This window comes from Ambystoma mexicanum, chromosome 2q (genome assembly GCF_040938575.1).
Source record: "Ambystoma mexicanum isolate Mex_15411 chromosome 2q, UKY_AmexF1_1, whole genome shotgun sequence".
NCBI lineage: Eukaryota > Metazoa > Chordata > Amphibia > Caudata > Ambystomatidae > Ambystoma > Ambystoma mexicanum.
Window position 1 is genome coordinate 234,716,558 of NC_090924.1, and position 16,558 is coordinate 234,733,115.

Consider the following 16,558-nt stretch of genomic DNA (forward strand, 5'->3'; position numbering starts at 1 on the left):
GCTTGTGAGCCTAACTTTATTTTCATGACCTTGCGGTCTGTCTCTGGCGTATGGTTCAGTAAGAGATGGTGCACTTTGGCCTACATTTAATCAAACTGTAGGGAACAAGCAGATTTTCTACTGATGGTCTTGTTGTTTTTTTGTGTATGGTCCCATCCATTCCTGATCAGGAACGACAATTTGACATCAAAAGCACTCCATTGCTTAGAGGTGGAGGTTGATTCATTTCCAAATCACTGGCCGAGTTCTCCCTTCAGTTTTCTTTTGGAGTCCCCTAAAGTCTACCAGTGACTTGCATCCCTGAGGAAAGTACTTTTAGGTGGACTGTTCCCCCTCCCTATCAGGAATACACCTAGTTTCTAATCGTTCAAATATTTGCCAGTAAAGGGGCACCTCATGTTCTACTGTTAACACTCTCAAAACTGCAATCTGCTGGTGTATTGATGGGTGTCATGATGTTTCAATGGTCCTTCTACCTAATCTTTATTTCCTGTACATCCCCTAGAGGATCCTATGCAAGATCAGGGTAGAAAAGATTCTAAGTGATCCTGGTGACACCACAACTTTTGTCAATTACCATTTCCAGTTGTTGCTTTGCGTGTGCCTTCCCCGCTGAACTGATTAAACTATCACTGTCGGCATACTGAACTGAGAGGACTGCTCTAGGACTTTGCTATAGAGCAATCTTCCAGCCTCCAATTACCTCTAATATTGAACCACAGCATCCAAATTCCCAGACATTGAATGACTACATTCCGGTTGAGAGAATCCCAGTGTCTTAATGGGAAGTGCCTGGTTCAGTGTTTACCCAAGTGCAATTTCACTTTTGCATGCAGAGATGCCATACTGGCCAGACTTGGGAGTTTGTTCCTGAGGCACTACACAAGGATCGTCAGGAGGGGGCTTGGGGAAGAGAGGGCGGCGAGGTGCATGTGAGTAACACTCCTTGCAGAGGGAGCAAGCACATGGTGTCCGCCCCAGTGAACGAGGGGGCGGGGTAAAATAACTCCCATTTCAAATGTTGTCTAAAGGGCAGGCATGAAAGACAGGTTTGCAAGGAATTCTCCCAAAGCCTACACTAAAGTGGTACACCCTTCAAATCCCCTTACCCCTAAATCAGTGGGGTTTGGTTAAATGATTAACATGTGGTAGAAGATGATGGTGCCTGGGGAGATGTGTACAGCTACAGTCTGAGATTTCCTGTGGAAGGTAGTGTCTGGGGACTGTATTTGCTGAGTGGGCATCAGAAAATGGGAACCTCAGTAATTATGGGATCAATTGGGAGGTTTTTGAGCACTAGGAACTGTGGGTTGCCGCGCCCGTTCTTGTTTCAGATCTTGAATGCACTATTAGCCGGTAGGTAGAAACTGGAGGCCCGTGCTCGTGGTGTCTTATGTGTATCTCCTGGTAGTTTGGTATTAGTTTCTACTCAAGTGGCGCATGTGCTGTAATTGCAGTAGGTTATTGTCCCCACTCAGCTGAGTAGGTAGGTAGAGTCCACAAGGTTACTTATTTCTTTTGTTGTTTTTATTTGATTCATTCTTGATGAACAATTCAACTGTTAATACAGTAATGTGTCAAGGGACGGCCGATGGCCTCTGTTGCCCTCAGCCTCGGCACCACCTGAAGAAGAATGTTAATATACCCTGACAGTGTTCTTATCTATCCCTTCTGCAAACGTCCAAATGAACGCAAGTGTCAAATGTATGGTAGAAATGCTAGCAACGACAATGTTGTACGTTACTTTGTCCTTGGTGGGAATAGAAATTCTAAAGTGCACGTGACTTTTCAAACTCACAAATGAGCAAAGGAAAAAATTGGTTTGTTTTTAAAAAACATCCCTTTACTAATTCGTGTTTTAATGTTCTATGCCTCTAAGAATAGTGAAGACAAACATTTTGTTTCTCTGTGAACCATATTTCATAATCGTTTGGCTAATAAAGATTTTCTCCCTACCTCTCAGACAAGTTAAAAAATGTCATGCACAGTTGCAAGTAGGTCACCATTTTTTGGCTGTTTCTATCTGGAGCTATGTCTTGCCATTACAAAAGTTATATGGACCAATACTTGTAATAAAGGTTTCATATTCCTTAAAATGGTATTTACATTGTTTGCCACTGCACATAGTGGCAGAGAAGACTGAGATTAAGTGGTTTGGGGGAAAAGATTATAACCTTATTTTTCTTTGCCTTTCAGATTTTGCAAGAGCGAGGTTCAAGGATGTGAATTCAGTATTGAATGCTGCTGAGTTTTTACTATTTTATTTCAACGTAACAATGACCAGATGCAAATGCCACGTTTAACGCCTTGACTACAGAAAAGACAACTTTCTATTGACCTTGGTGGGAACATTTTCTTGGAAGCTGGTGTGGCCGGATGTTTCCCCGATTAGAAACACCTTATGCCACTAAATAAAAATGTATGCAATGAAGATTTTGGTACAGTGTGTGGTTTTGCTGTACCATGAAGCAGAGAAATATAATTGCTGTTGAAAGTTAAAATTACATACTTTTCCTTTGCAGACCTTGTATTGACTCTTCCCAATATCAATCTGTTTAGTATGGTCTTTATATTGATGATTATGGGTAGCACTTGTAATTACATGTTTATTGGAGTGATGGGTTGCACATCTTTGGTCATGCATGCACTGCAGTGCACATACTTCTATTTTATCCTAATCCAGTAAACTGCTACTCTAAAGGAAATCAAATCTGCAACAGTTCACCCTCTCACCTTGCCCACAACCCTCTTGTGCACCAAGAAATTGAAGCCATCTATGCAGAGCTTTGCTCATCTTGGACCAACTGGTAAAATAAATGGGGATGGCTGTCATACATATGAAAAGAATACTACAGTACACTCGTACATCGAATTTGCTCTTCATGGCTCATGTTTTCTTGTAAAATAAATGCTTCCCCTTAGGGGTTTTGCTCAGTCTTAGCCCTGCAGTGTTTGCAACAAATTCTCCAAATTGTTCCCTGTAACGAAACATTATTTTGAAAACCTTACCTAGCCAAATGTTGCAGTTAATACTTTTTAGTAATGCCTAATAGTGTTGCGATACTAAGGACTTTGACTTCTGGAGAGTAGTTAAATGACAATTTTAGCGATGCTTGACCAGAAGAGTATTGTTTCATGTTTGCCATAACAGTAGCCCTGTACTAAATAAAGAGGGTTTGGTGATTCTCTACTTGGAATAAAATGCCTAGTTTTAGTGAGTTTAAAACCCATTTGATAGCATTTGAATACGTAGAGTACATCACTTTAAATCTAATTTAAAACAAGGACTCCAGTTCTTCCAGGTGTCAACTCTAGAAACTGTTTAAAAGGTAAATGGAAGAAATCAATGACTTGCGTTATTTTTAAGGTCTGCATTAGAAGTAGTCTTTTGAAATAAAAACGTTGGCATGTTTTGGATTTTTATTTTTACATTAACTACTGCCTCTGAAGCAGATTGTTTTTAGTACTAAAGAACGCTTGAGCATGACTGGATTTAGCACAGTGAACTGACCATGAAGTGCCAGTGTTTGTGCAGTGCTAACGGACGAAGGAAGCCATTTCTTGCAAAAGTTGTTTCCAGTAAAGCGAAATATTCAGATCTCTTTGCACTGTTACATAGAAATCTAAGTTTTATATGCACCATAAGACTGTAAAATGTTAACCAATTCTGGAACTAATGCAAGTTCTCCAAAAGGGTTGACATTAGGCATTGTTCTGAAACAGAATCGAAGAGACCATATATATTAAGCAGGTGTATGTCTCAATTTGTACTCTTGGTTTGGTGCTGAGGCATAACCAAAACATAAATTAATTGGTCAATTCGCAGTGGTTTGTATTGATAGGGTTTTGAGCTAATTTAGAATTAGGAGCATGTTTGCTTTTTTATTTTAAATGTAAACTTTTGAATTTACTAAAATGTAATTATTCTTAAAAGAAATGTTTGTAGCAATCTTTTATACTTTCGTAGGCATCCATATTTTTTCAGCTAGAAATATCCACAGGTTTTCACTTTTTCTTGGTCTTTTGTTAACCAGAGTTGAGTTTAAATCGTGTTATATGTGGTATAGTCATCTTAAGTACTTTTAGACATTCCTCTTCTGACAAAAATCTGGTCCCAATCATTGGAGCCCCGATGCTTCAAGGGTGTGCATGGGTCTAGGTGCACTGCGCATGTGTAACCTGATGAAGAAATGTACACATGTCAAAGCTGGATCGGACCATGGGATTCTAAATCCTTCAACTTGATCATGTTGTCTTCAGTGTTATTTCAAACTGTATATTGCTGCTCGTGGCACATTGGGTGATATTTAATCTTTGTTTACATACATGATAATGTGTTGCGAAGTAGAGGGTTTTAAAAATCTTTTGTAAAGGGCTGTTTATGGGTAGGAATACACCCAATATATTTGTGGTCCAATTGTTAAATTATAAATACCGAATTTGATGAGCTTGTATAATTTAAAGTGGTGGTCTAGTAGTAAAGCCCTGTGAGGTTAGAATGTGGTGACTTTACAGCACAGGTTTAGTTTTGGCCAAATTGTACTCGAGCCAAGGGATTTGACTCCCCCCTCACACTCTACATATGTCCCCAATTGTAGTTATCTTCCAAGATAACTGATGCATTTGTTTCATATGTTGTAAAGTGGAAGGAGTTGGAAACTTACAAAACTGCTTCATGTATTTGAAGATGGCTCTAGATTAAACTCATGTTGACGTCCCTGTCAAGCAATTAAGGCTATTAAGAAATGCTGGTTCAAGGGATAAAAAAAGGCACATAATGACACAAATGGCTTGATGGGAGGGTAATGTGCAGAACACTCAATTATCTTCGTTACCAAATCTGCCTTTTTTAAATTTGACATTCACATTGTCGCCAAATGTAGAGTTTTAGTGAAATGACAGCTGTTGGAGTCAATCAACTGGTTTTGGTGTGTACAATTAATCAGTATGTCATTAATCATTTTCCTGGAGATAATGACACTACTGGTCTGAAACCAGTTTTAATGTTTGACACTCTTGACACATGCTCGGAATCCACCAATTTCTAGTTTCGTATGGTTTTTCCTTGCTGACAGCTACTATCACATGCCCATTTGTGGCCTATACTCTTCCACATGTAAATGGGTTATAGGTTAGCACAGCCAGTGAATCCGTTAATTTAACAGACATAAAGTTTAACTTGAGGCATCAGCTATTGTAGGAAGTTTATACATGTGGCTACATTGGTTTTAAAAGATTTCCCAAGCTATGGAATTTCCATGTAGGCATTTTGGTTAACAATTTTCTGCAGTTTTCTGGCATATTTTTGTGAGGGGGAAGTTCTGCCCAGGCGAAGATTAGAACTTGCTGATCAGTTCAACCTTTTTTTTTGTTTTTGAAATTTAATGTGGACATTTTGTACTTCCAAGTAATTGGTCAATTGCCAATGGGTTTGAATTTGTTTCTCTAAATCAAAGCTGTACCCGTTGAAACCTTTCTAGCATGCTCCTCTGAATGCTTACATTGAATGCAATTATACTTGTATGCATACTTTAACTGCAGTTTAACAATAATTGTAACTTTTCAGAAAATGATCACTACTCTTGCACCTGTGTGAAACAATGAAAGTAATAAGTAAATTATAAGCATGGATTTGTCAACTGGTTTGGATAGCGATTAAAGGGTGGCTTTCGGCAATAAATGTCACAAAAAACAAATTGTATTTTTTTGCTAGTTAGCTTTTTCAGGCTTGGCCACCCTTCAGGGGGGTGGGTGTAGGCAGAGTATACATTTAAAGCCATTGTGAATATGTAATCTTTCTACAGGACCCTGCTTTAATGCAGAGTGACTTAATGATTGTATTTCTATAGCAGTGTGCTTTACAACTGCCATTTGGTTAAGTGTATGGTGCAAATGAAAGATGGTTTACAGTTACTTTTCTTTTGAATCGATTTAAAGTGGAGATCCTGTGAAAGATCAATTTAATGGGTTTATTCTTTTGGACTAGTTTGTACAGGGAAATAAAGCTACAGCGAAACAGGACATGTACAAATCTTGCGGTTGAGCATGCTGTCCCATTTCCTTGGCGTTATCAAAATACAGTTGCATGTTAATGGCATTGCATGTTCAGTTTTAATAATCTCTAGCAGAGGTTCTGCTAAAGTCTGAGCTGTCATTCACTTCTGTACAATAAATGTACAACACAGTAATAACAGATTCACATTTCTCAGTTGTAAAGGAATTGCGACTGCCAACGATTCTTCTAATTGGAATCCGACTGAAATAAAAGCTTAAACCTGCATATGTTTTCCTTAGCTGCTTTTACTTGTTGTGTGTAGCACAGCTCTCCCTAATGTTGGAAACTAGGTAGGCTACATTTTTGTGGAGGTGGGAGGGTACAGGAAGTGGGTCATCTGTTTTATGGGTTATGTTCGGGGCTTTATATTAAAAAGTTCCTCAAATTGTCTTGCAAAGGCACATATCCAGTACCATTCTGATTTTAGACAAGTTAAACCCCATTAAACCTCCTTTGTATATTTAGCATTATCTACCCACAGTGACGGGAAAACTTTTTTTAAGGTGTTTAGAAAAAGTATTAAACATTGCAGGACACTTGAGAATTAACTTGTACTTATTTGCTGCTTTTTTATGTGATTGTGGGTGTTATTTTGTACATCTTGCGAAGGCAATTTTTGCAGATCCTTTGTTTGCAAATGCTTTCAAGCATCTGCTCGAGTTTGAAAAAAATCAGAAAACAGTCTAGGAAGGGGTTGCTTTACGGAGGAACAATTTTCAATTAGAACCTGAAATTTAATGTGTGAAAGTATTGTTTAAAGCACTTATTGAATTTGTATTTTCTCTTTTTTGTTTCTAAGTGTAAGACATATAAATTGCAACTAGATTGGGTAGGTTAAAACCTCTACTTTTAGGAAGTTAACAAGGTAGCCAGAGCATACAATTTACATAGTTAACATTTTAAGATTCAGAACTATTAAGATAATTTCGATGGTAGTTTATAAAATGTGACTTTGAATTGCTTTATAATGGTTATTGCTGCACCATGCTAATGAACATCTTAAAATTGCTTAGAGGTTATAAAGGGCTACGTATTTAATGCCTCTGCCTGTCAAATAAAACTATGGTCTTCAATAATTGAAGTTTTTTTCTTGTTGACCCGTCGCTATTCATTCAGTATAATACTTAAAAGGACTAAACCTATTTGACTGTTTTTAAAATGTTGCTCATTATGTTTGGTAGTTAATAAGTATATATATTTTTCTGCAGACGTCAAGACTTTAGAAATGTGTGTATATGACTTTTAAAAATTCTAAGTTTGAAGTTTTCTTAAATTACTCTATTTAAAGGTGTAAAATACTGGAGTATGTGCAGTGACTATACATTTGGGAGAATTTTGCAGTGCGAGTTTGTAGCTTGTTTGGGTGAAATGGATGAGACATTTCAGCATGTGTGGCTTTGGTCCTAACGGCCAAGCTATTATGCATTCCTATGCAAAAAGGACAATCCTATTCGCTCTTGGCACTTAACGGCTTAAATGATGATGTTATTTAAAGGGCTTTTAACAGGGTACTGAAATAATGAAAATGTTGTTTTATGGTTGCAAGATCAACCAGTGATTGTGGGGATTTACAAATAAATGCGAATCCTAATAAAATGTATGCATCACACCTCTCCTTCGGGTGTACCTTCCAGGCTGATTGATTCTTGTCCAATTGATTATGTAAGCAGTTGTTTTGTAAGAAACATAGTTTACATTTTCATATAGTTTTGTTTATCGAGTAGGTGGTGGTTGGAAATGAAGCGGTCCGTGTACACATTTTTTTTAACCTTTTGGAGGCAGGGGAGGAGCTTGAAACATGTTTGTCTACTCATTGCTATTGGGTAACAATGTACCATTTGTATGCATCTGTGCTCCATATGGGATATTCCAGCTTGTGATTCCATCTCATTTTCTGCTCACCAACGAACTAACTTGCACCAACCAGTTTTGCCATCTGCTAGTAACATCTTAAAGGCTTTATTTGGTAAAGATTTTTCCAGTTACATTTTTTCTGGAGGATGGATTTGTTTTAAGCCTGTTTGTTGCATGTGCTGAACCTTTGCATGTCTTCAATATTTTGGGGCACCCTCACTCTGTATGGACAATTAAAAATGCAGGGATGTGGATAGGTTTGTTGAAGTTATAGTGCTCCCCTACACTTGAAAAGCTTAATGTGAAGTTTGATGGAGAGGCAAGTCACCACATTGTGATACGGGGTATGGAAGCTCTATAATAAGTTGTAGCCAGAATTGTCTACCCTCCCTCCCCCGATATGCAAATATGCCAAGATACTGAAGTACATGATTTCATGATTTATTGGGCAAACATTACTTAATGCCTTTATTATCAACACGTTGTTGAGTGGTCCTGATCACGTGCCAAATCCCTTTTGACTTCAAATTAATTTCCTAAACCTAATTTGTAATGTCCTATGTAACAGGTTACTTCGAATGAATTTCCTAAACCTCTGTAATGTCCTGTGTATCGGGTTTATTTTCAATTTGCTCATGCCACTAATGTACATGTCAGTTACATTGTCGGTCATACATGTTGACATGACTCTTGTTTATGCTTGAACCAGGCCTATTGTATTTAGGGAGGTCTCTCTTAGCTGGCCATTTCCTGTTTTTCTTTTAATCTTTTCAAACTGTGATCCTCCTTTCTAATGGAGTGTCGGCCTAGAGAATATATTTAGGATAAGCAATGTGTTGGAGAGGACTAATCCATTGGAAAACTTTCATTGGGTAAGTAGTTTTTTTTTTTTTTTTGGTTTTATGCTTGCGCTTGCTACACCTTTCAGGAAACAAACCGCCCATCATCGGTCCAAAGACATGTTTTTTTCCGTCTTCACAGGTGACATACATCTACCGAATTAACGGTTCGATTTTCCTGCCTCATTTCAGCTTCATTTGATGAGTTGGTTGTCTTCAACTTAGACACTAATGAGAAAAATGTAGCTCCCTTTGTAGTCTCTAAAGGGATTTTATTTGACAAAACCATATGCAAAACATGTAATCCAAGTGGCCGTTTGGACTGGATAGACCGCTCCGCTGCCTTTCTCCTAGCCAGCGGCTGTTTGAGTATTCAGGACAAGCAGAAGTACCGAACTAGCACTACCCTGATCATGTGCATCATCAAATGCCTTCCTTATGAATAGTAGCTCATAACGTTTTATTCTGATTTGCCTGCTGTTCTGTGGCTTACTTCTCTCATTCCCTCTACAAAATCAGTCAAACCACCTCGGACATTTCCCTGCAAAAGATGGTATTTCAATTCTGACTCCTGCATTGGATGTGATGAAAAGAAACTTCAGCAAGTTTTTTTCTGTGTAGTGTTGATTAATTTGTTTCAATTTCTGAATAAGCGGTAAAGGATAATGCTACAGGCTGCCAAAGCATGGGGCCATGCAATTAATACAATTCTCTAGTTTGGGGACCTGATACTTTGTAAAAAAAAAAGCGAGAATTTTGTGGTTCATGGGTTTATTTGTTTTTTGTTTTGCTTGTCTAGTGAAAAGCAATGTTTTTTCAGGCAGGGTCGGGTGACGTTCAACAAAGCCAGCTTATTTGCGTGTCCCATTTTACTAATCTGTTCATGTCAGTTTTTGGATTGTTCTGTATATGTTCCTTTGAGCTTGTTCGGGGAATGTTTGGCTTGCTTTGATCATTGCATGCTGTTTGGTTGTGCACCAATGTCTGAGTAATTTCCATAGAAGGAATCAAAATTGTTCTCAGCTTATTTTGCTTGTGACTGCAGGTAAGATTAAACCTGTTAGCATGACATCAACGGCTAACAGGATCTACCTTTGACTGCCGAGGCCAACTGGTGCCTCATAAACATTCCCGTGTGACATTACTGCTCTACTTTGGATGTGTAGAAAGCCCATTTGGACATTGAAAGCATAATGGGCCATTTATAAGACAGCTGGTTTTCATCCTGTGTTTAGATTTGTGGTATGCCATGTTACTAGTGCAAGTGAGGGGTTGGGGCAATCGGGGCTCTTATGTCTGGCACCATATACATTGATTATTGCTGGAAAGATCGATCAGTCTGTTAAGAGCTCAGCTTGCAGGCACAGGTCTGAATCATGCTACTACCGACTAAGCCCTTCCTGCTGAGGTTGATAAATGATACACAATTAGTGCTTAAAAGGTGGAGGATTCTGGCATGAAGTGTAGTGTAGAAACGTGATATCAATCTTGCATAAGCCCAAAATTCGTTATCGCCGTAAAAATGGAAACTAAATTTTATATATCGACATCCATCCCCTTTTGCAAAGGGACCCTACTTGAGGATTGCCTGTCATTTGTAGGGCGTTCTTTGCACGAGATTTCTTCTTTAAATGTGATTTCTGAAATTAAAATAATGCAAATGTAAAATTGGTCGGTAGAGTTGGGCATGGGGAGTAACCTGTTCAGTCTGATGCTGAACCTTAAGACCGTTTCATATCAAAATATTGTATTGCCATTTCACCTTGCAGCTTCGCTGCACGCTTTTTAAATCTTGTTCCTGAAATTCTACATCTTCAGCAGATGCGTGCAACCACCCCGCGCGACCCTCAGTCTGGTAAATGGTACTAAGGATGTATGAAATACCAAGCGTCTTTCTTTAACGCCACTCACTCTCGATGTGTATTGGTTGTGTTTTGGGCACGAGTCAGTAAGGAATGATTCTTATAAACTACCATTTTTAAAATCTTTAGTGTACCACCTCTATGACTCTTGTGAAAAAAGGGAAGCCCACACTCCAACTCTGTTTGGCAGCTGCATAGCATCTTCTCCGATTTTTTATTTTTTATTCTCCGATTAGCTGCTGCTTGACTTATGTGCTGGTAAAGATAACTGCTCTACACTGTCTCAGGCCCTCCTCCCTCCTCCCTTATTGTTTGTAGGCAGGGGTGTTGAGAGCCAGCATGGACCTCTTAAGGACAGTTTGAAGCCTGTGCTTTCTTCCCCACACAACCCAAAATATAGGCAGTGTACGTATTGAAAGCTGTCAGTAGGTACCAGACAGTTTGGCTTCCTTTTTGTTTGTCTGTAGAGGGTGCAATGGTCTATTAGAGTTTAGTCAGATTTGTTTTCCTGGCTTTCTAAGACCAGGTAACCTGTCACTTTGTGTGATTGCATGCACCACATGTTATAACCAGTGAGCAGTTATGCCCTTCATGTTTTACTTTAATTTGGCATTGTACATGTGACTCAATTGACCATGGCTTTTGCAAGTTTTGTACAGGTTAACAACAATGGGTGGTATTCCTGTCTAAAATGCTATAATTGTACATGTTGCTGTTAGGGAGAATTCTCATTTATGGCTAATTTCCCTCACCTAGTGAGTCCCTCAGCAGCTTTGCTGGATTTCTGGGGTTTATCTTTTCCACCTGTTAAGAGTGAACTTTTTTCCCACTGTTACATGTTTTGCCATGTGTATTTCTACTGTTTGTGTGATCTTGGGCTCTGGAGAACACCACTCCATGAGCCCCACTTTTTGTGTTACACAGCACTTTCAGTGCAGTGACACAGGGTTGTCTTTTAGACTTCCCACTGACTCCATTATTCTGGGGCTGACTACTGTCCCCCCCCCCCGAAATATGTAATGTTGCCATTAACTTTATATAGTCACTTCAAAACTACAGAACCAGTACACCCCATCTTACATGGAGTATTGGAAAGGGTTCATTCCTACCCCTTTTTGTCTGTGCCTCTGAGCTTTGTTTTGCTCTTTTAACATTTAGACTTGGCTGGTGGCAATGGTATCTACCCTATCTTGTCTACCGCGATTTTACTATATAAAACCCCCCTGCTCAAATATTTTATTTCGGCTCCGGTCGGGTTTAGTCGCGATTTCTTTTTGTTAAAGTCCTTCTTGTGTTTTACTTTGCACGACAAACCAGGTTTGCCTTCTTTGTTCACGTCTTTTGGCGGGCTTCTACAAAGAAGCCCTCCTTTTGGCGCCTGGGTGTCTAGGTGGGCTGAACGTGAGGGAGGGTTGTAGTCTACCCCAGCACAGGGTCTTCTTGGAGACCCAAGTTGCACTTTGTATTGATTGGCTGAGTTGGTTGTCTGGGCCGGACAACCCCCCCCCCCCCCTCCTCTGCTGAGTGATTGACAGCCAGGCTGTGTGAATGGAGGATTTTCGCATAAAAGACAGGACTCTTGGGCTGAAAGTCAGTCGCCACTGGAACTGCAAGGAACCGAAGAGAAGTGGAGAAGAAGACTGCTGCTGCACCCCCGAGTCCCGGTGAAGCCCTGCTGCATTCCTGAGCTATCGACCCTTCAACAACCAGAGAAGATCCAGTCCGGAGTCGTCTTCCCTTGAGCCTGGTGGGATGAACCAGCTCATCTTCCACAGCCAGAGGATCCTCTTCGTGGTCGAAATCGCTGCACACTGCTGCAGTGGTCCGGATAGCCATCTGAAGAGCCTCTCCTGTTTTAAAGGAGTGCACCTTTTATTCACCGTCGCTGCTGCTGGCCTCATCCCTGAGTAGTGCAGATCCCTCCAGACGTCATCCTTGTCTCTACGACTGAAGCTCCAGGAACCGTGAGTCTGCAGGAAACTACCAGGAACTGCCGTGGCACCAGCGTTCTTCAGCGAATAAGGTACTGTGTCCGACTTTGAGGAATTAGGGTGAACCTTTCTTCCTCACCAAAGGCTTGTCCTTTTCTCCTTCCCTCTTATAACTTTTGCCTCCTCTTCTGACAATATCCAAGTACTCCTGGCAACCTTGAATTGTGAACTGTTCTAACTGTGTGATCTTCTGCAACAGGGACCCTGTTCCACTGGACACTGGCGCAGGCCTATTGACTTTTATCTTTGTGTTAGAAGGTGCCCTCTGATTCGCTCTGTCTTGACCAAAGTATTGCCTATGATTTTTATCCTCAACTCTCTTGTGTTAATTAATGTGCTAAGTGTGTTTGACTACGGTTACATTTCTTCCCGCGGGTACGTGTATCATTAGTAAGACCGAACTGTCAAAAAGTGATCGCATATGTACTCCCGGTAACGTCTTTGTTTCATAACACCGGTCTGTCAAATCCTAAGGTGCTTACCTTGAATTGTTCTGCACAAAGTGGAATTGGTTGTGTTTAGTGTATTTGAAGTGTGGTTTTATTTTACTAGAAGTGAAGTGTTTTGTGAACAGATGGTTTAAAAATAAATGTACTTTTTTAACCAGAAACCTTGAGTCAGTGTTTGCTTGAGTGACAGTATTTGTAGTCCTTTGTGTAATCTCTATTACTGTACATTTGCTCTTGAGAAGTCTGGCTGCTCAGTCACTGCTACCACTCTGTGTAGTACAGGCTTGTACCAAAGGTGAACTTGTATTATCACTTTTAGTCTCAACTCTGTGCAGTGGTCTCTGGCACTGCATAGGATTCTGCCCAACAGCTGTCAAGTGGCTTCCTTTTTGCTCAATGCACCTAATCACCTGTGCGGTCGTGTAACATAATGCTGCCTCGGATTATACATGACAGCCAAGACCTCGACCGTGCAGCAGCTGGACTCATCTGCTTATTGCCATCAGCCTAAGGGGCTACCCAGCGATTGAGGTCACGATGTTAAAAATACCCCACCAGATATAAAACGCATTGATGGGTGAAAAGAACTACAATTTTCATTGATGGTGCTTTTGATGTGCTAGTCATTAATTTGTCAATGTGTCGCCACTTTCAGACATCAAACACTGAAACATTTGGAGTTCTTATTGCTAGGTATTGTTTCTTAACAGTGCAAGTATGGTAAGAGAATTGGAATCGTTTTTCACAAAAAGCCTTTTTAATATTTGATGCACTTCACAACTAGCTTATTTAGTGTTCCAATTCGTGTGGCTAAAGCGATGGTAGGGTAAAGTGCCCCTGAAAAATGCCCCACTGTGCCTTGCAAGTGGATCTACTGTTATTGCAAACGGACTACTTGTATGCCTGCTTCAGCACTGACAATAGCGTGTGCAAGTCTGTAAAACATATTAGCACATAGAAATAATTATTGATCTCTTGGCCAATCGGAATGTCTAGATTGGAGTCAATAACTATTGTGATGGACTCTGCCCTGAACATTCTGTCTTCAGCAGCAGACTGGGAAACAACAATGCTATTTCCAGGCAAGAAGGCAAGATTTCGTTCAAGACATTTTCTCTTTTGCTGCAACATCCTATTTAACAAATGAAAGAGAAAGCTAGAACATGGGGAAAATGCTTTTGCTTTCCATTTCCCATAGAGACATTGTTTATTTTTACATGACAAATGCGTTCACATGTTAAACCTGTTTGAGGTAAACTAGGTTTGCAATTAACATGTTTAATTTATGTGAACAAATTTACTTTAGTATTACTACACAAAACCACATTTAATTTAAAAACTCAGTTGCCCACTTACTTTGCCCAGTATTTAAGTAACATATTTTACTTCACCCCCAAAACATGTATTTCCAATTTTAGTATGTGCTAATAGCCTTCTAGACTATGTGGTGAGTCATTATCCTGCGATAATGACCACTCCCTCTGTCTATAAGGCCATTTTAATGCAAAATCCCCATATTGTTAAATAAAGCACTTAATGTTCATATAACCAGTTATGACTCATATTTGCCCATTATGTTTGTCCCCAACAAATTCCCGACTTAAAATGTAAATGGTACTCCAGGGTTCTTCTCTCCCTTCCCAACTGGTTGGGGCAGCCTGCACTACTAGCTTCACTTGGGTTGTGGGGGGTCCTCCAAAAAGAGGTGCTGTCGCTAGATTGTGGCTCGGTATGCACATGTGTATCTCCACTTGCTTGGCGCAGTCAACGCCTGACCACCAAGTTCTGCTTCCCTCCTATATGGCTGGAAACGGGAAGAGCTTTTCCTTTTTTGGGGGGCTTCATTTTTCTAATTTCACTGTCTTCCCTCTCCATGAGGGGCTTATTTTTTTGATTTCATTGGGTAATTTTGTCATTATTGCCTCTGCATTTCTCGGCTGCAGAGCCTGTCAACTGTTCTGAGAACATCCAATGGGTCGGCATTTATTGGTACCGATATTAAGTTCACCAGAGGTGAACGTGCGAGAGTACCTTTTTAGTGGGAAAGCACCAAGTCATAAGACTTTGTCTTCAGTACAGACAAAGTTCCGAAGGATTCCAGAGATCAGTGTCGGCCTCTGCACTGTCCCGAACAGGCAAAGTTGACTCTAAAGACCACAAGGTAGAGTTTAACGTCCTTCATTGAGAGGTCAAGGTTAGCTCCCTCCAGTGCCCAGGTACCACTCACATGGCACCAGTGGTACCTAATTCAGGGTAGCTCAGTACAGTCCAACCAAAAGCAGGCCAAATCCTCTACAGATACCCCCCCAAGTGGAAAGACCATATTCGGCTCCGGTACAGAAAACTGTCGGACCCCATAATAAGCATAAACACATGTACTCTTCACATTAGAGTGCATGATTCTCCCTTAGGACCCAGTCAGGTGTCTGATGCAGAATGGGACTGCTTCAGGACCTTTTTGGTACTTGCGTGTGAGGAAAATGCTCCTGCTCAATTTTATTTTGTTTTATCGGAGCAGGGCTTTTCCTCCCCCTACTCAACTATTGCTACTGGTTTTCCTTAAAAATGTTCAGGTTCCTGCACCTGTAGTTATGAATGTGTACCATAATACGGTTAATATACTGGAAATCTGCCACTGCCAAAAGGAAAGGACAAGAAAACAAGCCTTCTCTGCCTACAGCCCAAGACTATGGAACCTCCTTACCATCTTCATCAGAGAAGCCCCGTGCTACTACAATTCAGAAAAAAACCTCAGGACCCACCTCGTCAAGGAGTCACTCCTCCTTAACACCTAGGCCATCATGTCGCCTTTTGTGCCACCTGACTCGCTAGACACCACCCATCCCTACCCACGGTACAGCTCCTCTGTATCTTACCCCCTGCTGTATATCTGTTCTGTTATTGCTGAAAAGTGCTCCATTATGCATCTGTAATGTTTTAGACTGCTCCATTGCTTATCGAAACTAGGTTTGCGTTCAATAAATACTGTAATAATTCATATTTGGCTCCTTCTTGAATTGGAGCTGAATTATCAACTTCAGTGAATGCTTCTTCATCCTTTATGGTTTCCTCCTATCGAAAGTTTTTGGATGTTTTGGCCTACAAACTATATGATAGATGTCTACTGGCTGATACTTTGGTTCCTTTTCCAGCTCTGGTGCCTTCAGATTTACCACTTGACCCTCCTCCAAAGATACCTAGAGTCAGCAAAGTTCCTTCTTTCACAGATGGTGTACTTATTCAAAACAATTTCACCTCTTAATGGGGGCACAGGTGCAACGCGCTGGTCTTGGCAGCAAGAACACACATAGTAAGAGGTTTGAATCCCGATCTGTGCTTAGAAACTGAAATCACGTACAGTAATAGGCGTGTTTATAAAACATTTTTTTAAAAAAACGAAATAAGTCAAAGACTATGTTGGCACTCGATTTATTATCCCCTGAGAAGCCTACAGCTGGTGGTCTTTTCTTTGCAATCAGACAAAAGTCTGTTAGCAATGATGGCTTCA

The 16,558-nt window shown here is 40.3% G+C and overlaps 1 protein-coding gene across 4 annotated transcripts in view; it reads left to right on the forward strand.

The window, feature by feature from the left end:
* Positions 1-5,696, forward strand: part of KCTD5 (potassium channel tetramerization domain containing 5) — a 531,705-nt gene extending 526,009 nt beyond the window's left edge. For 2 of the 4 annotated variants that reach the window (XM_069647192.1, XM_069647194.1), the window contains one exon: positions 2,197-2,431. Coding sequence is in view for 2 of the 4 variants with exons in the window: in XM_069647193.1 (XP_069503294.1) it covers positions 2,197-2,226 (30 nt within the window). In the remaining 2 variants the exon portion in view is untranslated. Of the gene's footprint in view, positions 1-2,196 lie in introns of all 4 variants that reach the window. The other 2 variants (XM_069647193.1, XM_069647195.1) reach the window with 2 other exon arrangements.
* Positions 5,697-16,558: the final 10,862 nt, after the last annotated feature.